At 58.6% G+C, this 26,382-nt stretch overlaps 5 protein-coding genes across 8 annotated transcripts; 2 read left to right on the top strand and 3 right to left on the bottom strand.

The window, feature by feature from the left end:
• Positions 1 to 573: 573 nt before the first annotated feature.
• Positions 574 to 4,605, bottom strand: P3H4 (prolyl 3-hydroxylase family member 4 (inactive)). The gene is made up of 8 exons (XM_048926629.1): positions 4,099 to 4,605; positions 2,730 to 2,879; positions 2,285 to 2,456; positions 2,083 to 2,211; positions 1,850 to 1,995; positions 1,690 to 1,773; positions 1,370 to 1,511; positions 574 to 1,280 (listed from the first exon to the last, which is right to left on the bottom strand). Exons 1-8 carry the CDS (start codon positions 4,567 to 4,569, stop codon positions 1,270 to 1,272), a joined length of 1,305 nt encoding a protein of 434 aa, XP_048782586.1. The 5' UTR covers positions 4,570 to 4,605; the 3' UTR covers positions 574 to 1,269.
• A 794-nt stretch (positions 4,606 to 5,399) lies between these two features.
• On the top strand, positions 5,400 to 10,322 carry FKBP10 (FKBP prolyl isomerase 10). Its single transcript, XM_048926798.1, has 10 exons — positions 5,400 to 5,715; positions 6,970 to 7,115; positions 7,589 to 7,778; positions 7,907 to 8,052; positions 8,127 to 8,316; positions 8,541 to 8,686; positions 8,912 to 9,101; positions 9,240 to 9,382; positions 9,523 to 9,686; positions 9,927 to 10,322. Exons 1-10 carry the CDS (start codon positions 5,522 to 5,524, stop codon positions 10,110 to 10,112), a joined length of 1,695 nt encoding a protein of 564 aa, XP_048782755.1. The 5' UTR covers positions 5,400 to 5,521; the 3' UTR covers positions 10,113 to 10,322.
• A 952-nt stretch (positions 10,323 to 11,274) lies between these two features.
• Positions 11,275 to 16,970, bottom strand: NT5C3B (5'-nucleotidase, cytosolic IIIB). 2 transcript variants are annotated; one of them, XM_048926809.1, is made up of 9 exons: positions 15,726 to 16,970; positions 15,547 to 15,645; positions 15,085 to 15,154; positions 14,804 to 14,850; positions 14,264 to 14,349; positions 13,790 to 13,879; positions 13,155 to 13,317; positions 12,274 to 12,474; positions 11,275 to 12,053 (listed from the first exon to the last, which is right to left on the bottom strand). In XM_048926809.1, exons 1-9 carry the CDS (start codon positions 15,726 to 15,728, stop codon positions 11,943 to 11,945), a joined length of 870 nt encoding a protein of 289 aa, XP_048782766.1. In that variant the 5' UTR covers positions 15,729 to 16,970; the 3' UTR covers positions 11,275 to 11,942. The 2 variants fall into 2 exon arrangements, with proteins under 2 accessions (XP_048782766.1, XP_048782765.1); XM_048926808.1 differs by lacking the exon at positions 15,726 to 16,970 and having other exon boundaries at positions 15,547 to 15,693.
• On the top strand, positions 16,956 to 19,946 carry KLHL10 (kelch like family member 10). Its single transcript, XM_048926816.1, has 4 exons — positions 16,956 to 17,445; positions 17,787 to 18,404; positions 18,955 to 19,104; positions 19,638 to 19,946. Exons 1-4 carry the CDS (start codon positions 16,993 to 16,995, stop codon positions 19,944 to 19,946), a joined length of 1,530 nt encoding a protein of 509 aa, XP_048782773.1. The 5' UTR covers positions 16,956 to 16,992.
• Positions 19,892 to 26,134, bottom strand: KLHL11 (kelch like family member 11). Of its 3 annotated transcripts, none has more exons than XR_007373302.1 (3): positions 25,653 to 26,134; positions 20,349 to 25,571; positions 19,892 to 20,000 (listed from the first exon to the last, which is right to left on the bottom strand). XR_007373302.1 is itself a non-coding variant. In XM_048926794.1 (2 exons), the coding sequence occupies exons 1-2, from the start codon at positions 26,132 to 26,134 to the stop codon at positions 23,975 to 23,977; spliced, it is 2,079 nt and encodes a 692-aa protein (XP_048782751.1). In that variant the 3' UTR covers positions 20,223 to 23,974. The 3 variants fall into 3 exon arrangements, 1 of the variants encoding a protein (XP_048782751.1); XR_007373303.1 differs by lacking the exon at positions 19,892 to 20,000 and adding an exon at positions 20,048 to 20,065; XM_048926794.1 differs by lacking the exon at positions 19,892 to 20,000 and having other exon boundaries at positions 20,223 to 25,571.
• Positions 26,135 to 26,382: the final 248 nt, after the last annotated feature.

Below are 26,382 nucleotides of genomic sequence, written 5' to 3'. Positions count from 1 at the left end.
GGCGAGGGAGGGTGGGGAAGGGCGTGCTCGCACCAAGGGCCACCTGGGTGACGTCAGGGGGCGGCGCGGCTCCACCGCGGTGTTTCGCCCGGAACGGAGCCGGGCGGGTTGGGCGCAGGGCGGATCCGGAGCGGCTCGAGGCACCCGGGGGTCGTTTCGGCCGGAGCGATCGCGGCGAGCGGAGCGCAGCCTGGGGGACTCAGCCCCAGGGGGCGGCGCTGCGGACCGGAGCGGGGAAGCCCTGCAGGCGGCGCGGGGCGGGGAGCCGCCAGCAGCGCCCGTCCCTTCCCTGCCCCGGGGCCGACGCCGTGATTCAGCCTCTCGGTTTCAGTCTTCGCAGCCAAGTCCCGGTGCGGAGCGGGGCCGCGTGCTGCCGGCCCCTCGACGTCCGCAAGGCGGAAAGGAACGGGGGGTCTGCAGCCCAGTCGCCCACCGCTCGGCCTGGGGTCCCCGCCCCGACCGCCACCCCCTTCCCCAGTCTTTCAAGCTCTCCCCGGCTTTGCAGGGATACGCAGCACTTCTGCGTGCCCTCCCGAGGAGCCATGGGCAGAGGCAGCCGTCAAAAGACCGGTCCGGATTTTATTAAAAGTTCAGCACCAGTACATTTAAAATACAAAACGAACGAACAAAAAAAGCGAGAAGACGGGAAGTATTAAATTAACGGAGCTTAAAGCTATGGAGGGCTGGTGTGGAGAGAGTTGAAGGCACGTGTGGGGCAGAGGTGGTGACGGATGCTCCGGCAGAGGGATGCCGTGCCCGGGAGCACCGCTCAGCACCGAGCCGTGGGCTCCGGGGGGGAGAGGGGTCTCTGGACCTGCCGGTGGGGGTGGGCTGCTGCCAGCACAAGAGCAGGAGCCCCGACTGAGCTCTGAGGATGTGCAGAACCACCACCGTGCCCAGAACCCACAAGGCAACACAGCAGTTTGGTGCCGGCCCCCCTGGTCTGTGGCGCCTGGGGAGGAGTGAAGGGGTGCAGCAAATCCCGGTGCTGCTACCGGGCACCGCTGCCAGGGCTCCAGGGGCATCGGGGCCGGGGGGCTCAGGGGGCACCAGACAGGTGGTGTCACTGTGTTGTGGCTGCTCCTCCGATAGGAATTAGGGCAGCGACGTCCCAGTGGAAGGGGCAGTCCTGCTGGGAGCACTGGGCAGGATCGACCCTTCTCAGTGAACCTGTGTTCCTGTGCAGCATGGAGCAAGAGCCTGGAGTCCCCAGGATGGCATCACAGCCATTCTGTTCTGTCAGGGCCAGGATCCCCCTCTCCTGGCGCATCAGAGGTTCTCTGCAAACACAGGGGATGGTGGCACCACGAGGCAGCAGCCCCCCCCCCCCCAACTTCACATCACAGCACCCAGCCCCAGCGTCAGGAACCTTCATCGGCTTTGTCCCCCTTGGTGTTGGGCTCCTGCCACCACTCTGCAAAGAAGCCCTCCTCGTAGTCCCCTTCGCCCTCAAACTCGCCGTCTGAGGGCAGATCCTGCAGGTCTGGCTCCTCACCATCATCCACCTCCATCTGCAGCACAGGGTGGGAGGAGGAAGCAGTGCAGTGATCACAGTGGTTCTTCCTGCGGGGCTGCTCAGGGATGGACCCCCACACCACACCCACGGGGAGGGGTCCTGCTTTGGGGTACCCACAGACCCCAACCGCAAGGGACCCCGAAAAGCAGCCGCCGAAAGTGGTCATCACCCACCTCGTCGTCAGCCTGCAGGAACTGCCTGGCAAACTCCAGCATCTTCTTCTGTGCAGCCGTCCTGTTGTAGTAGCGCACGGCTTCCTGGGAACGGGGGGGTGGGGAGCACATCAGCCCCACATCAACTGAGCCCCAGGGCAGGGGCTGGGGGGGCTCTCACCGGCCGGGGCTCAAAGTCCTCCTCCTGCAGGTGCCAGCGCTCGCGGTGGAAGCGATAATAAACCAAGTTCTGCTGCATCACCGCATCATCCGGGTCGAAGAGCATGTAGCTGGAGACGCTGCGCACCGCATCCCTCACATCATTCACTGCAGGGAGCAGAGTGTGACACGGATGTGACACCCTGCCCTGGGACACCCCAGGGGCTCAGCCCCCAACTCCCAGCCCACACTCACACTTGTAGTAGGCGAACTGCAGGTAGTGGTACATGGTGGCCACGAACTTCTCCACAAAGTAGCCGCCTACGTTGGGGGTCAGCTCGCTCTCGCAGCCCACCTTGCAGCGCAGAACGCTTACAAAGTGGTCTGGGGACAAGATAATGTCAGGCATTGCCCCACATTGCAACCCCCCCCCCCCCCCCGCCCTCTGCCCACCCACCTGCGATGGCCGGGTAGAAGTCCTTGAACTCCTGCAGCTCATAGGCGCCCTCGCAGCCAGCCAGGCAGTCCTCGTACGCCTTGTAGTACTCAGCCAGCGCCTGCTCCATGTCAGCCGCGCTGCTCCGGAAATCCCCGTTGTTGTAGAGCTTCACCGAGCGCACAAAGATCGGCTGTGGAGGCCAAGAGGGCTCTGCTCACCTCCCCGCTGGGTTCCAGGCCCCGTGCCCAGCCCCACAGCAGATGGCTCAGCTCTCAGAGCTGCCCTGTGCTCGCCAGACACAGCTCCATCCCTGGCACTGGCCCCAGAGATGCTTTTTGGGGCAGGAAGTGGCTCTGCTGGAAGGGCTTTTGGGATTTGGGATGGGCTCTGCTGGACATGCAGTGGCCCTTGTGGGATGCTCCTCTTCCTTCTCTTCTCCCACCCAAGCCCATCCCCTCCTTACCTCATAGGGCTGAGCCTCCAGGTCCACGAGGTATTCGTCCACGTCCACCATCGTCCTGTAGTAGTTCAGGTACTTCAGGGTCATCTCGTGCTTGGGGTTCTTCTGCAGGAAGGTGTGAGCAGCCGACACCGCCTTCTCGATCTTATTGGACTGCGGAGAGAGGGGGGCGGTGCGTGGGGCCGCAGGGGCGACGCTGGGATGCGTCCCAGGGCAGCAGGCGATCCTCGGGACGGGCAGCCCCAACGCCCATCACTCACTGGCAACGAAGGATGGGCAGCGTGCGGGCAGGGGGGGACGTCCTGCTGATGGAGCGGTGTGCACTGAGGCACACAAAGCTCTCCCCGAGCCCACGGTGGCAGCACGGACAGCGCAGCCCCTCTGGCAGTGACCCACGTGGCACAGGTTTGTCAGACTCTCCTCCAGCCCCACTGCCAGCTCGGCAGTTGTCCCCACTCTGCTGCTGCTTCTATGAGCTCTCAGGTTGCAACTTCCGAGAAACAAAGCTGGAGGGGCTGGATGAACCATCCCTTAAATGGATTTTAGCCAGAGCAACCGAGAGGAAAATGCATTAAGTATCCAGGTCAGGCCATTCCTCGTCGCCGCAGGGTGAATGGGGCCACAGCACCGAGGAGCAAAGCAGCAGTGGTGCTGCACCCACCCACCCAAGCCACGCTCCACTGGCTGGGACAGCCCTGTGTCCCCCTCCTCGGGCAACGTTCCACACACCCAGGGGGCCTTGGGGACAGCAGTATTGAAGCAGAGGCAGAATGTAGGCACAGCAGAGCTGGAGAAATTCCATCTGTCCCTGGAAAACTTCTCCATGTGGACCAGGGGCACCCACAGAGCTGTGCTGGGGGATGTCTGTGACCACAGAGGGTCGGGGGACACGGGGAGACTCAGAGAACCCCCAGCAGGGGTTGTGGGAGGGGGGAGACCAGGGCACACGGGGCTGGAGAGGGCAGCCACTGGGGCCCCATCCCGGGCACGCTCCTCACATCCTGCTGCTGCTGACGTGCAGCGGTGCCGGGGCAGGATGGAGGAGATGGGGGGAAGGGGGTGCAAGATGGGGGGAGCAGGAGGGGAGAACACATGGCAGAGAGATGTGGGAGGGATGGGAGAAGGATCTAGGGGTGCAGAATGGAGGTGAGGAATGGAGATGTGGGATGGGGGGACACGGTATGGGGGTGGCAATGGGGAGATACAGGGTGGGGGGCACAGGGTGAGGGGGGCAAATGGAGGAGTGCAGAGCAGAGGAAGTCAGACAGGGGTACAGAAGATGTGGGGTGCACGACGGGGGACGCCCACACCCCCAGGTCAGGGCAGCCCCTCACTCCCCACCCCCGTCACTCCCGGCGTTGCGCAGTCTCACCTTGAATAGCGCGTAGTGCAGGTACTGGTAGGGCAGCCGGCGCTGGAAATCGCGCAGCGTCTGCGCGGGCGGGTAGCGCAGCTGGAAGACGGGCAGGCCGCGCTTACAGGCACGCAGGCAGCCTGCGCGGCGCAGCAGCCGCCCGAAGAGCTGCAGCTCCCGCTCCCACTCCCACTCCGCGCGGTCCCCTTCGGCGGGGGGCTCCTCCGCGGATCCCCCCTCGGCGCAGCGGCGGTGGCAGTGCGCCTCGCTGTCTCGCAGCAGGCGGTGCAGCCGCAGACTGGCCTCCAGAGCCCGCGCGCTCTCCGCCCACTGCGCGCTCGCGTACTGCGCCAGCGCCCGTGTGTAAGCGCGCTGCAGCGGCTCCAGAGCGGCCGCGGGGAATCCGCGCACGCTGTATTGCTCGTACTGCGCCGCGCACGGCCCCGCCGCCAACAGCAGAAGCGGCAGCGCCAGCGCCGCGCAGCCCATCCCCGCCGCCGCCGCGCACTGCCCGCGCAGCGCCGCGCAGCGCTCCGCGCAGGAGGCGAGCGGGGGCGGAGGGGGGAGGAAGGGGCGGTGCGCGTCGGGAGCGCAGGGTCTTAGTGCGGCTCTGTGCGTTGCGCGCAGGGCGGAGTTGGCACTGAGTGATGCTGACCGGCCCGGATCCGCTCGGAGTTGCGGTGTCGGGGGATCCCTCGAGTGCGCTGCGCTGCGCGCTCGGCGCTGCGCTGCTTCTTCCCCCCGCCCCCTCCGCCCGGCAGCGTTCAGCGCTGGTTTCGCCGCTGGCCGTGGTCAGCCGGAGGCGGATCCTTGCGCTGTGCCAGAGCCCAGAGCGCAGCGCCCAGAGCGCAGAGCCGAGGGCTGCGGCTGAGCTCGCAGAGCCAGGCACGGCCGCGCTGGACACGGCCCAACCCACGTCCGTGCGGGCGGAACGGGCAGAGGGCTCCCCCCGCGGCCCCGAATGGTGTGAGGGGGTGAGGGGCAACGCGTAGGTGCGCTCTGTGTGCTGCTCCGATCCGTGACGGTCTGTTACAGGGGCGGTTGCAGGGGTTTTGATCACTGCCGTTCAGTAACAGCAGCGGACCGAGGAGCGGCCAGGGTTATCCGTACGGGCGTTAATTACGTTAATTACTCGGATTTACTCTTCCCGAACGCCAGAGCCTGAGCAAACCGGGTCGCAGGCAGCGCTAGGACCCGGCGCTGCACAAAGCCGCTCCCTTCGCACAAAGAACCGCCCGCAAAGAAGAGAACGGTTTTTTTGAAAGTTCCATCGCGGAGTTCCGCTGCGCCGCGGCTCTCCGCCCGGCCCATCGCAGGGAATCACCGCCCCGGGCCTGGGGCGGGGGCTGGGGGGGCCGGGCCCGTTCCACGTGTACAGAAGCGCGGCGGGGCCGGGCCGGGGGGGCTCAGCTCCCGCCTCCCCCCACCGCCGCTCCGAGCCATGGCCGCGGGCAGCGCCGCGCTCCTGCTGAGCCTCCTGGGGGCATTGGGTCTGAGCGACCCCGGCCCGCTGGAGGACGTGGTGATAGAGCGCTACTACATCCCCAAAGTCTGCCTGCGGGAGGCCCAGATGGGGGACTTCATCCGCTACCACTACAATGGGACCTTTAAAGATGGCAAAAAGTTTGACTCCAGGTACAGCCCTCGGCCCGCTCCCGCTTCACGCGGCCCCGCGGGGTTTTCCCCCGCCTCCCCCGCCCCCCCGGACCCCTCCCCTCCCCCCCCATGGACACCCCGCCCGCCCCGCACGGCCCCGACTGACGGCGGTGCCCCCCGTCCCTCCTCCCCGTGCTGCGCTGTGCGCGGCCTCGCAGCGATCCGGGGGGAACCGATCCGAGGGGAGCAGTGGGCGGGGGGGGCGCAGAGCCGCGCTGCGCTCAGGACGTGTCCGTGCGTGCGCTGCGGGAGGAATGCGGGCAGCGGCGCTGAGACGTGGCAGCAGCAGCCGCTCCGAGGCGGTCCTCGGCCGCGCGCTGCGCCCCGGGGGTCTGTGGGGCAGCGCACCATGGGCACCGATGTGAGCGGGGTGGGGGCAGCGGTGGGGGCTCGACAAAACACGGGAACAAAAACTTTCAGCCCCTGAAAAGCAAAGGGATCCCTATCGCGGTCCAGTGGTACTTTTCTCACAAAAAAACGGATGGGAGAGAAAGTGAAGGGAGCACGCGCTGCCCCTGCTGCTGCTGTGAGCCCCAAAGCGATGGGAGCTGCTAAAATATTGCTGCTGAAATAACTCTTTGTCCCGAGGACGGCAGCACGCTTCCAGGAGAAGCATTCACTGCACATTACAGGGGATGAAGGATTTCCATTTACCCAAAATGGCCCCCAGTTGCTTCTTAGAGCCTGTAGTTTAAAGATTTAAAAATAAAGAGAAATGTGCAGTCCACAAATGAGGCCTGGACTGCCTTCTTTCCTCCTCCCTGCGTTTAGAATTGCCAGGAGGCAGCAGGAAGCCCTGTGTGCTGCACTGCTGTGCCAGGTGTGGGGAGCATCTGCAAGCAGCTCCCGGCCCTCCGCCCCTGGCTGCCCGCACTCAGGGTGTCTCCCCCCAGGCAGTGAAGCTTCAGCCCCACACTGAGCGCTGCAGGGCTGAGCGGGGGGCTGTGCCTGTGGCAGGAGCCCCAGTCCAGACAAAACCTCAAGGCAGGGCTGGAGGACGCCTCACTGCTTGTGAGCTGCAGCTCTGCAAGAGAGCAGAACAGGGGAGAGGCGGCTGCCCCGTGGCCGTGCAACCCCCAAGCAGCCTTGCTGTGCTTTTCTGTTGAACAAAGCTTACTTGCAAGGCTGGAAACTCCGCATAGATGCTCGGGGGGAGATGGGTGCTGCTCAGGAACCGAGGTACCCTGCAGCCCCCCTGTGCTACGCGGTGCTGACGGCTCTGTCCTTTCACAGCTATGATCGAGGGGCCACAGTGGCCGGCGTGGTGGGCGTGGGGCGGCTGATCACCGGCATGGACCGCGGGCTGCAGGGCATGTGCGTCAACGAGCGGCGGCACCTCATTGTGCCACCCCACCTGGGCTATGGCAGCATCGGCGTGGGTAAGGGCTGCGGGGCCGGGGGTCCTCAAAGCACGCGGTGGGGGGGGACGGGCGATGGGCGCCCAGACAGGAGAGCTGGGGACAGATGGATGTGTGCTGGGACACTGAACAGCAAACACAGGTGGGGTCTGCACAGGGCTTTGCAGACACACTGCACACACTGTGTCACTTTCCATGGTGGGCACGGAGGGCTCACATCTGATTCCTCTGCAAAGAAAATCTTATGGGGTGTTCGGGGGCCCCCAAATCCCAGCAGTCCCTTCCACAGACACCACAGGCAGGGCTTGGCCTCAGACCTGCACAGGTCAGGTCCCCATCCAGCACTCCAGGCAGAAGCTGTGGGATGGGCTGTAGTGAGCAAGGACCCTCCCTGCCCCATCCAGTGGTGCCGCATGCGCTGCAGAGCTCTGTGTTCTTAGCACTGGTCGCTCCTCACCCTGTTCTGCGCTCTGTCCTCATTGCTGCTGCTGTAGCGGGGCTGATCCCCCCTGACGCCACGCTGTACTTCGACGTGGTGATGCTGGACATCTGGAACAAGGATGACAAACTGCAGATCACCACCCTGGCCAAACCTGAGCGCTGCAACCGCACGGTGGAGAACTCAGACTTTGTGCGGTATCACTACAACGGCACTCTGCTGGATGGAACCCCCTTTGACTCCAGGTATGGGGACAGCGCTCACCACAGCGGGCGATGGGCAGGGGGGGCCTGGGGGTGGCTTTGGGAGCCCACTGCCGGGCGGGGGGGGCTGGCACAGCCCCAGAGCCATTCTCCTCATTCCTCCACATCAGCTACAGCAAAGACAGCACCTACGATACATATGTGGGTACTGGCTGGCTGATCAAGGGCATGGACCAGGGCCTGCTGGGCATGTGTGCCGGGGAGAAGAGGAGCATCATCATCCCACCATTCCTGGCCTATGGGGAGAAGGGCTACGGTGAGTCGGGCATCGCCCACTGCCCCTGCCTGGGTAGCGGGACCCCCGTGTGGGCTGACCCATCCCCTCCACAGGGACCGTGATCCCACCACAGGCCTCGCTGGTGTTCAGCGTGCTGCTGGTGGACTTCCACAACCCCAAGGACGGCGTCTCCCTGGAGCACCTGGAGGTGCCGGCGTCCTGCAGGCGCAGGGCTGTGACCGGAGACTTCGTGCGCTACCACTACAATGGCACGCTGATGGACGGGACGCTCTTTGACTCCAGGTGTGGGGGGGATGCTCACATTCGCCCCATGGCCAGCAGCGGGCTGCAAGGAGAGGTTGGGGTATCCAGGGGGAACTGGGAGTGGAGGGCAGTGAGAAGTAAGAAATGGGCCAAAAAGGATTTTACCTACCTGCTGCATCCCTGGAGGAGGTTTGGTGCAGTGGGGGATGAGCGCACGGAACAGTTCTGTTACCTGACAGCACCCTGCGCTTCTCTTGCTGCAGCTACTCCCGCAACCAAACCTACAACACCTACATTGGGAAGGGCTACATCATCCCCGGCATGGACCAGGGCCTGCAGGGCGTCTGTATCGGCGAGCGCAGGCGGGTGGTGGTCCCCCCACACCTGGCCTATGGCGAGAACGGAGTGGGTAAGGGGCTGCAGGGGATCTGCGTGGCCAGGGGGAGCGCAGGGTGGAGAGGTGTTGGTTGGGAGCTCTGATGGGGAGCGTTGTGGGCAGGTGGGGGGGAGTTGGGTGGGCTGGGGCAGAAAGGAGCGGAGCTGCAGGGCCTGGTGCTGCGAGCTGTGGCAGCAGCAAGAAGGGCTTTACCGGCTCTGTGTGCTTCCTGCTCAGCTCTTCCTGCTCCTCTTCCAGGGAACAAAATTCCCGGCTCCGCTGTGCTCATCTTTGATGTCCACATCATCGACTTCCACAACCCGGCTGACCCGGTGGAGATTGAGGCCGTGCACCGACCCGAAGGCTGCAACATCACCGCCCGCGACAGGGACTTCATCCGCTACCACTACAACTGCTCCCTGCTGGACGGCACGCGGCTCTTCTCCTCGTGCGTGGGCTGGCGGCGCTGGGTTGGAGGGCGCGGGCTCTGTGGGCTCTGTGGGCTCTGCAGGGCTGAGGTGTGGGCTGCAGCCTGATGGGACCGGGGAGTTTTCTCAGTCGCGCCATTCTCTTTGCGCCCCTGCAGCCACGACTACGAGAAGCCCCAGGAGGTGACCCTGGGGGCCAACAAGGTGATTGAGGGTCTCAACAGCGGCCTCCTGGGCATGTGTGTGGGGGAGAGGCGGGTGCTCATCGTCCCCCCACACCTGGGTCACGGCGAGAATGGAGGTAGGGATGGCACAGCAGTGCCTACAGCATGTGCTGAGGGCTTTCTGGAACCCCGTGGGGCTCCCACACCTTGCTGGAGAAGCTCTCACCTCTGCTCAGAGCCTTTCTGAGCTCCCCAGCAGCCCTCACTTGCTTTTCAGCCCGGGGAGTGCCAGGCAGCGCAGTGCTCCGCTTCGAGGTGGAGCTGATCTCCCTGGAGGAGGGGGTTCCCGAAGGATACCTCTTCATTTGGCACGGGGACCCTCCTGAGAACCTCTTTGAGCAGATGGACCTCAACAAGGATGGGCAGATCCCTGCTGAGGAGGTGCCTGCAGCACGGGTTTATGGGTGGGGGGGGACACGGAGAGCACAGGGACCCACCCAGGGAGCAGCACCCGAAGGACACTGCTGGCCCCGGGCGCTGGGGAAGGGCTGAGGTCGGGTGGGAGGAATGGTCTGACGCAGAAATCACGGCTGGGAACAACGGGGCTGCAATGGGGACCTCGTGGATGGCCCCGGGTCTGCCCTCACTGTGCGCGCACCCCATCCTCTGTCCCCGCTGCAGTTCTCCACCTTCATCAAGACCCAGGTGGCGGAGGGGAAGGGACGCCTCTTGCCCGGCTCCGACCCCGAGAAAGTCATCGCCGACATGTTTGGGAACCAGGACCGCAACCAGGACGGGCGCATCACGGCCGAGGAGCTGAAGCTGAAGTCGGATGAGGACCGAGAGAAGGTCCACGAGGAGCTGTGAGACGCAGCACCGCCGTGCCCACGCCTGGCGCTGCCCCTCGCCGGCCCGGGAGCCGTTTTCTGATGATTTTTTCCCCCCTTTTATTTAACTGCGGTTTTTTTCTGTCGTTCCTCACGGGCGCAGCTCCGCAGCCCGCAGTCAATGCGCGCAGGCAGGAAGGTGGGAAGCGGCTCCGGGTGCCCGCAGTGGGTCGGGTCGGCGCATTCCCCCCCCCCCCCCCCCCCCGTACTGCACCCATCGATCCCAGCAAACCAGCAGGGCCCGCCCCCCTCCTCCCCCCCCCCCCCCAGGGTCCTCCCTGCCCTCCCACCTCTCCGTGTGCCGAGCTCAGCCCCGAGCCCAACTCCGACATCTCTGCTCCTTCGTCCTCAGCCAACGACTGCACGGCCTGCCGGGCCCCACGCAGGGACAGGGGAGCTCCCCGCTCCTCTTTTGCAGTATTACTGTAGTTTAGGGATTTTTTGTTCATCGTGGGTTAGTTTTAAACACGCGCATGTAAAGTCCTTTAAAGGAGAAACGGAGCGGCCATCCCTGCTGCTGCCTGCTGCAGTTCCCAGGAGCAGAGGTTGAAGGTGGCTCAGAGCCCCTCGGCTGCTGCAGAGCTGCATGGCTGGGACCAGAGCTGGCGCCGGGAGCAGCAGGCCGACCCTCCTCATCCTCCTCACAGCAACAGCTGCCGGGGGGTGCCAGAAATCAGTCCTGGTTGGTTCCGATGCCAAAATGCAAGCCATTAACTCGGTGCTCTCAGGTTTGTGCCCAGCACATCCCCTCCACCTTCCCAGCAGCTCTGGAAGCTTTTGCACAGTGTGACCTCGCAAAGAGAAAAAACGCAGGAGCAGAACTGTGCAAAGGGCCAGAGCAAGCCCCTCAAACAATGACTTCTAAGTGGCACCAAATAAACAATTCCAAGTGGTTTCCAAGACGTTTCCCTTTGTGTCAGTTACTTTGCAATGGAAGATTCATTCCTGTCTGTCCCCAATGGTCTGTGGAGCAGAGGTGGACTTCAGACAATGGCATCTGCTGCATTGGGCAGGAGAAAAAGGAAAAGAGCTCCGCTCCCAGGAGCCCTGCAGAGGGGTGGAGGCAGGGATGGGGCACAAGGGATCAGGGATGGAGAGGACACTTTGCCTGGGGCACTGCGCTCTTGGTGCAATGCACACACACTGCAGCTTTTGTCAATGATTTTATTGCAAAGAAGCAGAGATCTGCACTGCCCAGAAGTGACATTTAGCAGCCCATGGTGTGGAGGGCGGTGAGTGAGCTGCAGGGTGAGGGCTGAGGTCAGAGCCCATGGGAACCCAGCAGAGCTGCCCACCATCCCCAGCACCCACCTCCCGGGGCTGCAGGACCACCCCACCCTGCTCCCTCCCCACAGCTGGGGCTCAGCCTGCACACCTTGGGGCCACAGAAAACAGGATAGGAGCAGCAGTGCTCATTTCCTTAGACAGGAATGCAGTAAAACCAAACAGCTTCAACTCAAACCAGCCTGCCCTCAAGCCACAGCCAACAGTCCCTCCTTCTGTGCTCAGCTGCTGGACAGAAGCACAGAACGTCCCTCCCCAGAACACAAATGTTTGCTGTGGCCCCGGTGCTGCTGGAGGCTGAGGAGGATGCAGAGTGCAGGGCAGGCTCCTCGCTTCCTCCCGATCAGCCCTTCAGCTCCAAACTGACCAGAAGAGCTGTGAGGTTTGGGACACAACAGCTGGGGCAGGGGGAGCCCCGGTATGGGGGTGGATTCAGGCAGGTACCAGGACGCCCGTCCGGCTTTGCTAAGGGCACTCATCCCCAGCACGCGGCTGACGGGCCGGGGTTGGGGCGCTGCTGCCCGGCTCATGTCTCCATGAGGACGTACCGCAGAATCCCATTCACCACATCCAACGTCTCGTCGCTCTCCAGCACGATGTCATAGGCATCCAGGTATTTCCCCCGCCGCTCCTCCACCTGCAGCGAGGAGAGGAGCTCAGAGAACTGTGAACAGCTGAGAATGAAGGCGCCGTACCCACAGCCCTGCATCTCTTGATGCTACAGAAAAGAGGGGACAAAACCAGCCGACCGTGCCCAAAGGCGGCTCCGAGGGCCCTTATGCAAACCTAGAGCCCAGCAGCGGGCACTCAGCCCTGGGAAGGGCTGGAAGGCAGCAGGAATGCTGCTCCCCACACACCTTGTCGTTGAGGAAGCCAATCTTGAGGATGTTCTCCACACTGGGAACGCCATCTGCCATCGTCAGGTCGCCCATGGAGTCCCCCAGAAGGATGATGCTCGTCCGTGTGCTCAGCTGCTGGAAGTAGGGAGTGCCCTGCAGCACGCTGTTGTTCTTGTTGTAGGTGTGGATTAGAGGGCTCTTGAAGCACTTGAGGACTCCCTGTGCAAATGGGACAGGTGAACTGATCCTAAAGCAATCCCTACATTGTCCTGCAGCCTCAGCACCCCTCAGAAGGGGGGAGAGGTGAGGGGCAACACGACAACAGCTCTCATCACTGTAGCACCGCCCAGGAACCCCAAAATGCATGCAGGCCATCCCCAAAGGTCTGCTTTTGTCAGGGCAAACCCAGACCATAGGGTGAGAACAACCCCAAAGCATCTGGGACATTTCTGCTCAAGGGCCACAGAAAGTCCAAGGAGCCCCAGGGCACCGCGCAGCCCTTGCAGGAGTCAGGAGTCAAATCCTGAGGACTGTCTGCCCCAGCACCCCCCTGTGGGAATGGAGAGCATCACTGTGCACAGCATGCCATATGCTAATGAGAACTGGGACCTTTTAGGCTTCTGTTAACTCCACCCCGACCACATGCCTGGGCTGGGCATGGACCAGCACCAAACCTCGACAGACAGAACCCACTTCTGGCTTCCAAAAGTCAGTCTGAAGGGTGAGGTGCTCACAGGACAGAGAGCAGACGCTGGGCTGCTGCTGCTTTCTGCCCGCAGGATCCTCCCAGGGCCAACACTGTGCACTCCCCAAACCCCAGCACTGATGTACTGCAATGGTTCTGCAGCCCACAGCACCAACACAACCAACCTCCCCCCATGGGCTCCCTGCACACTCACACTGTCATCGAAGTCCATGTAGTTGGACACCACGTTGACATTGGGGTAGAAGACGTTGGCCTGACGGATAATCTCCTCAAGGATGTCACCAACACCAGCAGAGAAGATGAACATGGGGACGTTGTACTTATGCAGCTGATCAAACAACTCATTGAATCCATCCCTAGGACAGAAGTTGTCGTGCAGTGTCACGTTTCCCTCTCCCAGCTCTGGGCACTGTGGGCTGCGACTGCTCTCAGTGACAAAGCTCAAGTTTCTGCCTGGGACTTCCCAAGCAGAAATAACAGCAGTTACTCACAGCACAGCACCTGGCTGCAGCTTTCACAGCAGCTTTTGGTGCCATATTTTAGTGCCTGCACCCCTCATCCTGCCAACCACAAAGGCTCAGAGTTGCTTGGGGACCCTCTCCCCACCAGGACCAGGGGTGGGCATGGCTCCAGAGCAGGAGGAGCTCTCTGGTGGTTAAACCCAAACCCCAGGAAGGGAGATTTGTATCTGCTGCACTGTGAGGCTGTGTGCAGATCAGAGAAGGTGAGCAGAGCTAGCAGACACCAGCTCAGCACCCCCTGCCTACCTTCAGGCCCCAGAGACATGGGCAGCAATGGGGTGATAGGAGAGGAAGGCCTTGGGTGTACCTCAGCATCACATCCGACTCCCTGACAATCTGGGCAATGTCTCCCTTTTGGATCTTCTGCTGCGACAGCAGCTCGTGGGCCCGGGTCCACCTAGAGAATGGCAGCGAGGTGAGCATCACATTCCAGGCCATCAGAAGAACAGCAGCCAGGCACTTCCTACAGGAGCTGAAGCCTTCACATTGCCATCCCAGCTGCCAGGAGGAGGCCAGGGGGGCTGATGTGATCTGTGCCCATGTGATCTGTGGTTTTTGCTTTTGGTTTGCAGTGACTCAGAACTATTCCTCAGCTGTGCTCACCAGCCACGGTCCAAAGCACCACACTGAGCGTCTGGGCCACGCATGTGAGAAATGGGAACAGCCTGCGTTAAAAGGGACCCTACAAAGGGTTCTCCACGCTTGGGCCGGGCCCAGGGGCGCTTCCTCCCATTCCCCCTAATGCTCACCAGGGGTCAGGGCGCACCAGCACAGCACTCACCACTCCACCATCAGGGGACGTTTCTCTTCCAGGCTGCGGTTGGGATCGATTTCGATGGGGTAGTAGTGATGCAGCAGATCTTTTAACTGGAATGTTATAAGAAAGAAAGAAGAATTCGGATTGAACATTGAGCCTACAGAGACTGTAAACAGCAAAATGAGTATTTCTGAACTCCCCCAAAGCATCACAGTCCATAACAGAAACACGACCAAAACAACTGAGCGACTTCACTCTGAGCCAACGCGGGGATCCCTGGGGCCGTCTCTGATAGCTCCGCTGAGGCTCATCTCAGCAAAAACGCTCCCAGCAGATGGGCACACAAACCTCCTTCCTGCTCTTTTCAGAGCACAAATTGCCTGCAGCTACGCATGCAAATTAGTTTCCTCTTTTTAATAAACTTTCCCATTGGCTGAAATGCAGCCTGGGACCTCGCTCTGCTCTCTGCCCCCGCAGCACTGCAGGGTTTTTGCCCTCTGACCTCGTTGCAAAGCCCATGGCGACGGCTGGCAGCAATGGAGAGCTTCACAAAGCAGCACCCACCTTCTTCTTGCCATCCTCACTGATGACATGGCTGTTGTCGAGGATATCTGCAAAGACAACAAAATGCCAATGTTACAGCCCATACAGAAAGGCTGTGAGCTTCAGGGTGCTGGATTGAGGCAGACAAGGAGCATCTGAGAGTCTTGGTGGCAAAGCTGGAGCACAGACACCAGGGGTTGCCTCCTGCCACGGGCTCTGGGCTGCTGGGAGGAGAGTGCTGCACCAGAGAACAGACACGGAAAGCAGGAGGGCCACAAAGCAAAAGCAGGGCTGAAACTCACTGTGTGACGTTGGGCAGCGCCGGCCATTGCACCCAAACCTGCTCAGCGTCATGTCGAAGTCAGAGATGACCTGAAGGGTGAGAGAAAGATAACCTGTGGTGACCCAGCGCTCTGCTGGGTGCAAGCTCCACATGGGTGCATCCCACACAGTCTGCAGGGCTGCAGTGAGCAGCTGGCAGGCAGGCACCCAAAGGGGCACAGCGCACCCAGCTGGGACCGGGCACCTTCCACCCCCACCCCAGCAGCCTTATCAGCACCACAGGGCCCATCCCTGCCGGCTCATGCTCTGTGCAGAGGGCGATGTTTGGAGACCGGTTAATGTTTACAGCTTGCAGAAGACGGAAGCAGAAGGCCAGGCCATGAAAACCGCCTGGCTCTCGGTCGTCCCCCCGCTCCCGCTGCAGAGCACAGCACAGCACAGCGGAGCAGAGCACAGCGCACGCGGAGCCGCGCGGGCCGTACCTGTAGTTTGCTGCTGCCCTGCTCCTTGATGGCGCGGATCAGCCCCATGACGCGCTCCGGCTGCTGGATGCGGACCGTGGTTTTCTGCAGTTCCGGCACCTGCGGGCACAGCGCTGTTTCGGACCCCCGCAGCTCCGCCGCGCTCATCTCCCCCTCCCGCAGCGCAGCGCCCCGCTCACCATCGTGCCGTGCCGCGCCGGTGCTGCCCAGCCGCGGGGCGGAGCAGCGTGGCTGTTCGGTCTCCGCCCGGCGCAGCGCCTCCTCGTTCCGGGGAGGCCCCGCGGTTGCGTTTCTTTCGCCGCCCGCTCTGGAGGCGGAAAGCGAAAGATTAAAAAAAAAAAAAAAAACAGAACGACGTGGCGGGAGCCGATGGCAGCCACTGCCCCAACCCAGCACCGCCACGGCGCTGCTGAACGGAACAAAGCGACAACCGGCAGCGGGGCAGCGCCCACCCGGCACCGCGCCGCGCTCACGGGCACCGCCGCGTGGAGACGCGAGCAGCCCGAGGGCTCCGAAAGGCTCCGAAGGGCTCCGAAAGGCGCCGAAATGCTCCGAAAGCCTCCGAAGGGCGCCGAAAGGTTCCGAAAGCCTCCGAAGGGCGCCGAAAGGCTCTGAACCCGCGCTGCTCGCTCACCGCGCTGCGTGCCGGTGTTCGTTCGTCCGACGTCCCGCTCCCGTGGGAGCCGTGCGAGCGCCGTGCCGGCATAAATGGCAGCCAGGAGCGGCACCCGCCTGCAGGCCGTGCACGGGGCCCTGGCCGAGCCGCAGCGGTGGCCCCGAGCATCACTGAAAGCTCCCCAAACCAAAGCACAGTTCGGGAGAAGCTCGCGGTGGTTTCTTGCAGCGCTGGTGCGCGCAGGGTGGAGATCGCCGGGCAGCCATGAAGAGCCGGGAGCACGCCCAGCGCCACCAGTGTGACCTCACTGGGGGGCCGATTCCAGACCCCCTCGGGGGAATTCCGGAGAAGATGTAGGAGGACGAGGCGAAAGCGGCCCCCGCGCACTCCTCCCGCCGGCCCGGGCTCCGACATGGACGGCAGCGCGGCGCACAGCGGCTGCTCCGCCTCACTGATGGAGAGGAAGATGAGCGCGATGGCCTGCGAGGTGTTCAATGAGCTCCGCCTGGAGGGGAAGCTCTGCGATGTGATCATCGAAGTGAACGGCTGTCAGTTCAACGCGCACAAGAACATCCTCTGCAGCTGCAGTCATTACTTCAGGTCGGTGCTTGGGATGCTCTATAGTGCGAATAGGGGCAGGTGACATTGCCCGGTCGTCCTGTGGTGCCTCCGGTGCTACAGCCCGAATGTGGTTGCAGGGAGGAAGGTGTATGGCATAGTGGGGTGGGGATTTAACACAGAAAAGCCATTTCTTCCTCCAGCATTGCTTTGCCTTTTTTTTTCTTTTGGTCAGGGCTTTGTTTACCAGTGGCTGGAACAACACAGAGAAGATGGTGTACAAAATCCCCGGCGTTTCCCCCGAAATGATGAAACTCGTTATCGAGTATGCCTACACCAGGACAGTATCGATCACTGCTGAAAATGTGGAAAGTTTGCTGGGCACGGCGGATCAGTTCAACATCATGGGCATCATCAGGCTGTGCTGCGAGTTCCTGAAATCACAGCTGTGCTTGGAAAACTGTATTGGCATCTGCCGGCTCACAAACCATTACCACTGCCCTGGCCTGCGGCAGACGGCCTACATGTTCATCCTCCACAACTTCGAGGAGCTGATCAAGGTGTCCACGGAGTTCCTAGACCTCTCCATTGACGAGCTGACAGACATAATTGAGAAGGACGAGCTGAACGTGAAGCAGGAGGAAGTGGTGTTCGACGCCATCCTGAAATGGATCACCCACGATCCCTGGCAAAGGAGGCAGCACATCCCCATCCTGCTCAGCAAGGTCGGTCCGTTGGGCTCACGGAGCTCTGCACAGCTCTGCCACCGCTCCGTCCTCAACGCTGCCGCCTCGTGGCGCTGCTCACTGTGTGTCTGCACTGCTGCGAGCTGCTCTCAGGGCGTGCAGCTTAAGTGCGTTGTTTCTTCGCACTTAGAGCTTATGTGTAATCACCCCTGGGTGTAAGGAAGAGCCCGGCTCACATGGGGTGAAACACTACTTAATTTTCCACTTCTCTCATAAGCCTTAGAGAATACTCTAGCCGAAAATCCAAGCCATCCAGTGTCAGACCCGTCCACAAAAGATAACAAAATACAAAGCACCAACAATAACCTTTTACTTTTCAGGTCCGGCTGGCACTGATGGAGACAGACCACTTCATGAACAAAGTCAAAACACACGATTACGTGAAGGACAACAGCGAGTGCAAACCCATCATCATCAGCACTCTGACGGCCATGTACAACCTCAGCACGAGCAACGCGTTTCTCCCCAACTGCATCAGTCCCCTGGCCCGGCCCCGCCTGCCCTACTCCATCCTGTTTGCTATCGGGGGCTGGAGCGGGGGCAGCCCGACCAACGCCATCGAGACGTACGACACCCGCGCGGACAAGTGGGTGAACGTTACGTGCCACGAGGAGAGCCCCCGTGCTTACCATGGCGCTGCGTTTCTGAAAGGCTTTGTCTACATTATCGGAGGATTTGACAGCGTGGATTACTTCAACAGCGTCAAGCGGTTCGACCCGGTGAAGAAGACGTGGCAGCAGGTCGCTCCCATGCACTCCCGGCGCTGCTACGTCAGCGTCGCTGTTCTCAACAACTTCATCTACGCCATGGGGGGGTTTGACGGCTACACGCGGCTCAACACAGCTGAGCGCTACGAGCCGGAGACGAACCAGTGGACGCTGATTGCTCCCATGCACGAGCAGAGGAGCGACGCCGGTGCGACCACGCTGTATGATAAGGTAAAAGGCCTGGGAGATCTGCGGCTGCAGTTGAGGTCGAAGCTCGGTGTGCAGGGCAGGGAACGAATCACAGGGCGTGTTGGGGCAGTTTCATAGAGCTCAGCCTCCCACTGAGCTCCGTCCTGGATAAACACAGCTACCGCCCAGGGCTCCTCATCTAGATGGGAAAGAGGAGCCAGACGCACAGCAAATGCTCCTTTCCATCAATCTTTCCAAATAGAGGAAGAAGGTTTGTGTAAACCTTACTCATCAGATCCTGGAATACAGACAGAAAGCTAAGAGGTGAAACTTACTGGCGCAGACAGCAGAACTCTCTTAAAACCTCTTGCCACCAACAGCAGCTTCCTGCTGGAATACCGTGCTGGTGTGCTTCATGCAGCTCAGGAAATGAAGGGTCAAAATCCCACTTCCCTGAGTAACTCCCTTCACTTTCAACCCAGGATGACAGCAGTATCCCCTTAAAGAAGAAAACCCCTCCAGCCAGGCCATTTTATCCTCAGCACATTCTCCCACCATCAGCCACCCTGCTTCTTTTTCCTCCTGTGCACAGGTGTATATATGTGGTGGGTTCAATGGGAACGAGTGCCTCTCCACAGCTGAAGTGTACGATGCTGGAACAGATCAGTGGACCTTGATATCCCCAATGAGAAGCAGAAGAAGTGGAGTAGGTGTGATTGCATATGGAAACCAAGTGTACGCGGTAAGGATGAAGTGGCAGCTCGGCCATAATGAACCCACACTGCTGCTGCTGTTTGTTTCTTTAATGCAATGAAGTTCTGTTAATCTGCATTTCCTAGACTAATTTTCACGCTGGCCATTCACTTCTAAGTGAGATTTAGGGAAGAAAGGCAAGAATGGCTGAAATCCCCTGTAGAATACTGTCACCCTCACATTCTTCATTATGAAATAAGTACAAAACATGTAAAGAGTTGCAGCAAAGAAATGATTCTGCTGCTGATAAAAGCGTTTAGCAGCACAGTGCTGCTTGGTCCTGCTTATCCACATACTGCGTTTAAGTTCAGTGTAAATGTAATGACCAAAATACTTTTGGATGCTCCAGAACGAACAAGGGAGCAGTCTGCCATAAGCAAGCATTGCATTTTGTCAGTTGAGCGGCGCTCCAACTCACATAGCAGAGTAGGCCAAGTTAAAATCTGACACGTGCACAGCACCATTCAGCTGCCTCCCAAGGGGGAAAGGCCTCTTTCAGCGCTGTGCCTTTGGCATTCACAGGTAGGAGGATTCGACGGAGTCAACCGGCTCCGCACGGCGGAAGCCTACAGCCCAGCTGCCAACACGTGGCGCGTTGTCCCCACCATGTTCAATCCTCGCAGCAACTTCGGCATTGAAGTGGTGGACGACCTCTTGTTTGTGGTCGGTGGCTTTAACGGATACGCCACGACGTTCAACGTCGAGTGTTACGACGAAAAAGCCGACGAGTGGTTTGACGCTCAGGACATGAGCATCTATCGCAGCGCGCTGAGCTGCTGCGTGGTGCCAGGGCTGTGCAACGTGGGGGATTACGCTGCCAAGAGAGATTAGCGTGGAGCCCTCGCAGCAAGGGGAGGTCGGAGGCACTTCTTCACAGAGCCCTGCCTGCACAAACAGCTCCAGTTAGCCAATAAAGTCTTCTAAGCAGCAAAAGAATGCATTCGCTTAGTCTGAAAGAAGACAGGATTGATTCTCACTAAAATAACTAATAACTGAAACTTTAGTTCCATGGCACACACAAAAAAAGACACAGATGTGATTTAGAGGTGTTGGTTACGCCTTGTTTAGCAACTCAAAACCAGTAACAGGGTGCGATGCACAACAGAATGCTAGAGAAATAAAAGGTTTATTTTTGTTAGCTCACTTCTTACAATAAACTCTAGTACAGTGCATTGTATGTGAGGAACATCACAGCGGGAGTGTTTCCAACAGCCTACACAGACACTACTTTACCTTACTGGAAGTTAAGTACAGGAGTGCTGCTTGCCCAAGCATTCTCTTGAAGTCTACATGAACACTGAGTACAGCTGCCTTGATCCACAGTGACACGGACCTATGAGGAGTATCTTACTATTAATGGCCTTCAAACATCGAATTAGCCCCACACTTTACATTCATGTTAGTAATAGGATTGGATCCTCAGAAGCACCTGTTCTATCAGACTTCCACTTAAGACTGTCAGATCAGAGATACCACTTATATTCTCAAATAATTTGGGCACAGCTGAAAATAGATCCAAGCCATCCAACAGTTTGAGCTCAGTGAGTGCTGCAACGTGGGATTAAACGCTGTGATAGAAATAACCTAAGAAGCTGCTACTCTTTGTGACCCACTTTGTTAATAGTGACCAACCTAGGACAGTTTTTTATAAAGCATGCTGGAAAATTGGCATGTTTTCTCTATTTCTGGAGTAACCCTACTGTGTGAGGAAATCTTATTAAAATATATATACAAAACTAGCATAGTAACAGAATATCCAAGTCCTTATAAAACATATGTACATCTATGGCACCTACCTAGGAATGACTGCAGGGAGCACGCAGTGCCAGGCAGCACGTGTCCTACCTCACTGACAGCTGGAGCAGACAGATGTGCAACATGCATTGTGTGGCATGTGTCCAATACAGCTATGATTGTCTTAGGGAGGAAAAACACCACCTGATGTTCCTTTGCAAGGACAGAAATCAGCCTTGTAGTGCTTCACACACACTAGAATCTTACTGACATTAACTACCCACTACACATGGAAGGATTCCCAAGCTGTTGCTTATAGGATTACTTTAAAACAAGCACTCAGCAAGCTACAGCACTGAGGGCCAGAATGCATCTGTTACACGAGTCACAGGTTAGTGAGCAAAATTACAGCCAGATTCAATTCTTCTCAACACCTACAGGTGAGGCAGCAGACAGTGGGACTCGTCAGTTACAAACTGTGTAATGCAGCTGGTCAAGGCTATAAAAATCCAACCACTGAACAATTCCATAGCGTTGGCCTTGCACAGGTTAAAGCAAACCAGTGCTGTCGCAGTGCCATCACTCCCCATGCAAACAGAACACAGAAATACAGTGCATCACATACAGAACCATGGCTGGCATTCACAGGTTATTAAGTTGTTCTGATGCCTTTCGGTGGAATGTCTTTAGGAAACAAGATAGCTCGTATGTCAGATTGAGGTCCTGCTGAGTGCAGGTATTGGTTTCACTTAGAAAAAGACCGCCAGAAATTTCTTCCTGCGCCCAACTTAGCTGCACGCTGCACCGCGCTGTTTATATTCCAACCGAACCACAATTTCAGTGCTTTCTCCCATAAATTGTCCCAGATTTGTTGTCAGAGTGCCTAAGGGCTCCAATGGAGCTGCGGTGGGCTGACAAGGTCGTGTCCTTTACTCATCATCTCCCTGCAGTGAAGTCAGCAGGGAGGGAACACATAAACTGTTCTCACTGCTTCTGTGCAAAGTGCCTTAAATTCAGCTCCCGCTGCAATTAAACCGTAATTCCAGCATTGAAGCTGTGAGGCATTTGCACACAGTCTGCTCACAAACCCTCCTATGGGGGCAGTAATTCTTAACCTACTCCAGCCAAAGCAGCCAGAGCTCATGGGCCAAACTCCATGGATGCAGCCCTTCCTCAAGGGCCTGCAGGAGCTGATTTGGCAATGGTCGTTACTGAACATCAGCCTTAAAGCTCAATAAGTTTAACCATTTCCTCTCTTGCACTAAACCAGCCCTGTACAATTTAATCTGCCACTGCACAGCAACGTAGCAGGCAAATCAAATACAGGATGGTTTCTACTGAGAAGTAATTTGAAACGAACTGTTAAGGTTTTCAAGATAATTTTTACGAGGCTGGGTTTTTCTCCCTTACAAAAGGACTGCTGATGTCAGAGTGGCAGGTGAACTAAGAGGAGCATCAAGGATATTACAGACCACAGAAACCTTTACACGTTATGCGACTGAAAGACTTACCCTTACCCAGGGTCTCAGATATGATCTAGGTTGCCTGCTGAATTGGAAAATGAGAAGGATCAGTTCAGAAAGCTAAACAACAAAAAACAGAAGCACAACAAAACAAAAAAATGTTCAGACCTTTTTCGAAGGAGTTGCCCGCGTCAAAAGCCCCAGAGAATTATCACAGGAACCACAGACTGCACACAGCTCCTCCACTGTTTGTCAACTCAAACTTTGCAGCGCCCTGCTGGCACCTCCCTTCCCTTCCATTCCCTTCCCTTCCCTAATATCCTGAGTTGGGTCACACGTGAAAACCTGGAACACTGAAACAAAGGGAAGGACGAGGAAGAAAAGGAGGTAGGAGGGATGCACTGAACCAGTAGTAACAGCTGTCCTGGAGCTCCTCAGATCAGGGAGGCGCTCGGCAGGACAGATGATTCTCCAAAGGAACGATTCGACCTTCTGTTTCCCAGGGGTGCAGCACTTACAAACCAGAGCCAAGCGGGGCACTGACTGATGGAAAACCACAGCACAGCACCTGTAATCAACAGAAATGTTAGCCTCTAAAAATATTTAGAGACTGTACAATCTCCAGCTGCATCTCGGAGTCTGCATGCCATCCTCAGCAGTGCCCCCCTGAGAACACCGAGCACTGGTTTGTTGAGGAGCACTGCAGCACAGCTACTGAGAGTCCCGTGGGAAAGACACTGAAGGCCAGAGGTGCTGATTGTCAAAGACAGGCTGCAAACAGGCGTGTGGGGGTTCTTCCAAACACTCCTTCACTACAATTAAATGCGTTCAGCATTTGAGAAAGCACTGACAAGTAGCTCAAGTTTCAATCCGCTCCTGTGGGATAATGGCATTCTTACTAATCCACACAGACAGAAGGGACTGACTTTGGTCCATGACTGCTCTGCTGGCTCTCTCCTTTGAAGCTCCTAAGGAAACTCAAAGCCTCCCCAGATACGCCTGAAAAAGATCACTGCCTCGAGTTCTCTTCTAGCAAGTGTCTGACGTTCTGCTCATCAACCATTCACAAATGAACACACAGCCTCTCTACAACGTACAGACACACAATATTCATTACACATAGAAACATCCTGAAGTAACTCCACAAAGAGAGATTGTGCTTTCATTTCCACATGTAGTTATTAACTACTGCACTCGCCTCCGACTTGAGAAAGCCAAGTACACTAACATTGATTACAAGTGTAGTTTAGTCACTGAGGAGAATCAAAGGAATGTCAACATACTGAGTGCAAATAAAGCAGGTGCTTTCAGCACACACGAATGTAACCACTAAATTATTAGAGAGAGATCTTTGATTTTCAAAATAGAACTGTAGGAGACCAACTCCACAGAAATCCTTGAAAACAAAGATCTGTGTCACAGTCTGGTACAGGAAAGCAGCTTTTTCCTGGGCACTGTTAAGTAGTATTGTTGGATTCAGTTTCTCAATTCCCATTCATCTTCAATTTCTGACCTTTGTAACTTTCAGTATATAAAAGATGCCACTTTTAGATGTCAAACCTACTCAACGCCCTGATGTCTTATAAAGGCATAAAATGCCTCGCAAAATGGTTTAGCACAGTATTTCCTGAACTACCTTCTCAAGAGTTGGCAACCCAGAAGTCAGCACTCAATCTGTGAGCGTGGCATTCTTCGCAAGCTCAGGGAGTGTCGGTGTATTTCCTGCATCTGCCTTTCCTGCATCTGTCTGATTCTGTCTTTCTGCCACATGAGGTTCTGCGGCATCGGGTATCTCTGCGTGCCCTGCAGGCACCTGAAGGGGATTCTGACGTGGCAGGCTGTTGCCCTACAGCGAGGCTGAGGCATGGGAGGCAGAAGCATCCAGCGCTTCCTCTCAGCGCAGTAGCGATAGGCCTCCTTCCTGTACTGCTTGTCAATATCATCACTGTTCTTCCACCCCCCAATGATGAAAACATCATCTTTATAATAACAAATAGCTGCCCCTTCAATGCTAAGGACCTCCGGGGGTAAACTTTCAAGTATCTCATCTGAGGCCCTGCCAGAGATCTTTACCTTGGCTTCCTCGTTATCTATAGGGTAACTCTTGGGGCAGCAGGATGCTGTATGGTAAAAGTTTGTGTTTGCAACTGACATCTGAAAAGAGCAGTAATTATCAATGAGCGGCAGAGACTCTACGTCCTGCCACTGCCTTGTTTCAGCATCGTATCTGATAATAACTGCCCTCAATCCATCTTCACTATCACTGTCAACCGGGGTACGAGCAGCAACATAAACAAACCGGTCTTCTACAGAAACAGCTTTGACGTCACGAAGGATCTTTGGTGCTGACTCCAGGTTATGCCATTTGTCTTGCTCGGGATTATAAACAGCTACATCTTTAAAGCCAGGACTGAAATTGCCATGTCCACCGATACTGTACAAGTTTCCTTTAACTTCAGTAAGGCCAAATGAGTGCTTTCTGGTTATTAAATTTGAGACTTGCTCCCAGATATTTCTGTTTGGATTATACCTTTCTACAGTCTTGGCAAATCCCGGTTCCATGGAGCCAGCCACATAAACATAAGACTCTGTCACAGCAACAGCATGCCCATCGAGATGGTTATGGATGTGCGGCAAGTTTACCCACCTATCTTCATCGATGAAATACCCCACGCACTCACTCAGGTAATCTCCTCCCTCCGACACACCACCGATCACCATAATGACGTCCATGTTTTGTCCGAAACGCGGCAGCAACGCGGCAGGACAGGCGGAATGCTGCAGGTTACCAGACTGCAAGTTCTCAGACCTCAGCGCGTGACTCTCCACGGCGTCTGACACCAGCCTGACGCAGGCCTCGTTGCTGGACACCAGCCTCTCGGATTTGACGTGGCGCGTGAGGTACGTGGGCTTCATCTGAGACAGCCTCAGCAGCTTGAAGAGTTCCTCGAAGTACCTCTCCCTTTCCTCGGGATTCCTCTGAACCCACTTCAAGACGGTCTCGAAGAGGACTTCTTCGGAGTCCACCGTGATCTCCGAGTCGGACAGCCAGTCCCTGATGAGGTGGAAGGGCAGCGTGTAGAACTCCTCATCCTGGATGACTCTGTGGAAGTTCCTGCGGATCATGTCCTGCGCCCGCAGCGCCAGCTGGCTCAGCGAGTACATGTGCGCCAGGCTGTGCACTGCCACGCAGTTGGAGAGGTTCAGCTTCTTCTTGAGGAACTCCCCGCAGAACTCCTTCAGCCGGGTCAGCAGGAACCTGCGGGACGAACGGCACAAGCGGCGCGAAGGCCGTCAGGCGGCGCCCGCCCGCCCGGCCCGCCCGGCCCGCCCCGCTCACCTGTCGGCCATCTCCAGCACCTCGTGCACGTTGCCAGGGCCGACGCGGATGGCGCCGGTGTACATGAAGCCGATGACGGCCTCCACCGTGTCGGGGTCGGGGCCGCCCTCCGAGCTCCACTTCTGCAGCTCCACGCGGCCCGAACGCGACTCGGCGAAGCCGCCCGAGAGCAGCGGCGCGAAGTATTCGGTGGCGGCCGCCAGCACGGAGCGGTGCGCGCGGAACTCATGGAACTCACGGGCCGCGCCGGGCCGCCCGCCGCCGAACGCCAGGGTGATGTCGCAGTACAGGCCGTGCCGGCGCTGCTCGTTCTGCCGCCAGGCCAGGTCGGAGCAGTGCGCCGGGCACCCGAACTCCTCCGCCTCCGCCTCCCCGTCCGCCCCGCCGCCCCGCGGGCCGCCGCCCTCCTCCTCCGCCGCCGGCGGGCCGGGCCCGGGCTGCGGCTGAGGGGAGGCCGCGGCCGCCGCCATCTTGTCCGACATGGCGGGCCGCCGCCGCGCGCCTGCGCGGCTCTACGCTGCGCCGCCCCCTAGCGGCCGGCTGCGCTCGGGAGCGCGGAACGCGGGCGGGGCGACGGCGCAGTCCGCGCGGAGCGGCGGCTCTCGGGCCGAGGGAAACTTGGGGAGGCTCCGCCTCAACCCCGCGCCCGAGGGAGGCGGCCCCGCCCCGCAGCAGCGGAACGCGGGATGCCGGCTGGGCACCGCGCCCTGCGCTCCCCACCGCCTCTCTC

This window comes from Lagopus muta, chromosome 25 (genome assembly GCF_023343835.1).
Source record: "Lagopus muta isolate bLagMut1 chromosome 25, bLagMut1 primary, whole genome shotgun sequence".
NCBI lineage: Eukaryota > Metazoa > Chordata > Aves > Galliformes > Phasianidae > Lagopus > Lagopus muta.
This window is presented reverse-complemented; position numbering and strand designations above follow the sequence as displayed.

Excerpts from the sequence above, each read along its gene's own strand:
- P3H4 (XM_048926629.1), bottom strand. The coding sequence starts at position 4,569 with ATGGGCTGCGCGGCGCTGGCGCTGCCGCTTCTGCTGTTGGCGGCGGGG. Across the intron at positions 2,880-4,098 it reads TGCACTACGCGCTATTCAAG|TCCAATAAGATCGAGAAGGC; the intron begins GTGAGACTGCGC and ends CTCTCTCCGCAG. Across the intron at positions 1,774-1,849 it reads AGGACTTTGAGCCCCGGCCG|GAAGCCGTGCGCTACTACAA; the intron begins GTGAGAGCCCCC and ends CCCCGTTCCCAG.
- FKBP10 (XM_048926798.1), top strand. The coding sequence starts at position 5,522 with ATGGCCGCGGGCAGCGCCGCGCTCCTGCTGAGCCTCCTGGGGGCATTG. Across the intron at positions 5,716-6,969 it reads GGCAAAAAGTTTGACTCCAG|CTATGATCGAGGGGCCACAG; the intron begins GTACAGCCCTCG and ends GTCCTTTCACAG. Across the intron at positions 7,779-7,906 it reads GGAACCCCCTTTGACTCCAG|CTACAGCAAAGACAGCACCT; the intron begins GTATGGGGACAG and ends CCTCCACATCAG.
- NT5C3B (XM_048926808.1), bottom strand. The coding sequence starts at position 15,693 with ATGAGCGCGGCGGAGCTGCGGGGGTCCGAAACAGCGCTGTGCCCGCAG. Across the intron at positions 15,155-15,546 it reads AGGGCAGCAGCAAACTACAG|GTCATCTCTGACTTCGACAT; the intron begins GTACGGCCCGCG and ends CTCACCCTTCAG. Across the intron at positions 13,880-14,263 it reads CGTCCCCTGATGGTGGAGTG|GTGGACCCGGGCCCACGAGC; the intron begins GTGAGTGCTGTG and ends GCCATTCTCTAG.
- KLHL10 (XM_048926816.1), top strand. The coding sequence starts at position 16,993 with ATGGTGTACAAAATCCCCGGCGTTTCCCCCGAAATGATGAAACTCGTT. Across the intron at positions 17,446-17,786 it reads TCCCCATCCTGCTCAGCAAG|GTCCGGCTGGCACTGATGGA; the intron begins GTCGGTCCGTTG and ends TTTACTTTTCAG. Across the intron at positions 18,405-18,954 it reads CGACCACGCTGTATGATAAG|GTGTATATATGTGGTGGGTT; the intron begins GTAAAAGGCCTG and ends TCCTGTGCACAG.
- KLHL11 (XM_048926794.1), bottom strand. The coding sequence starts at position 26,134 with ATGTCGGACAAGATGGCGGCGGCCGCGGCCTCCCCTCAGCCGCAGCCC. Across the intron at positions 25,572-25,652 it reads GTGCTGGAGATGGCCGACAG|GTTCCTGCTGACCCGGCTGA; the intron begins GTGAGCGGGGCG and ends TTCGTCCCGCAG.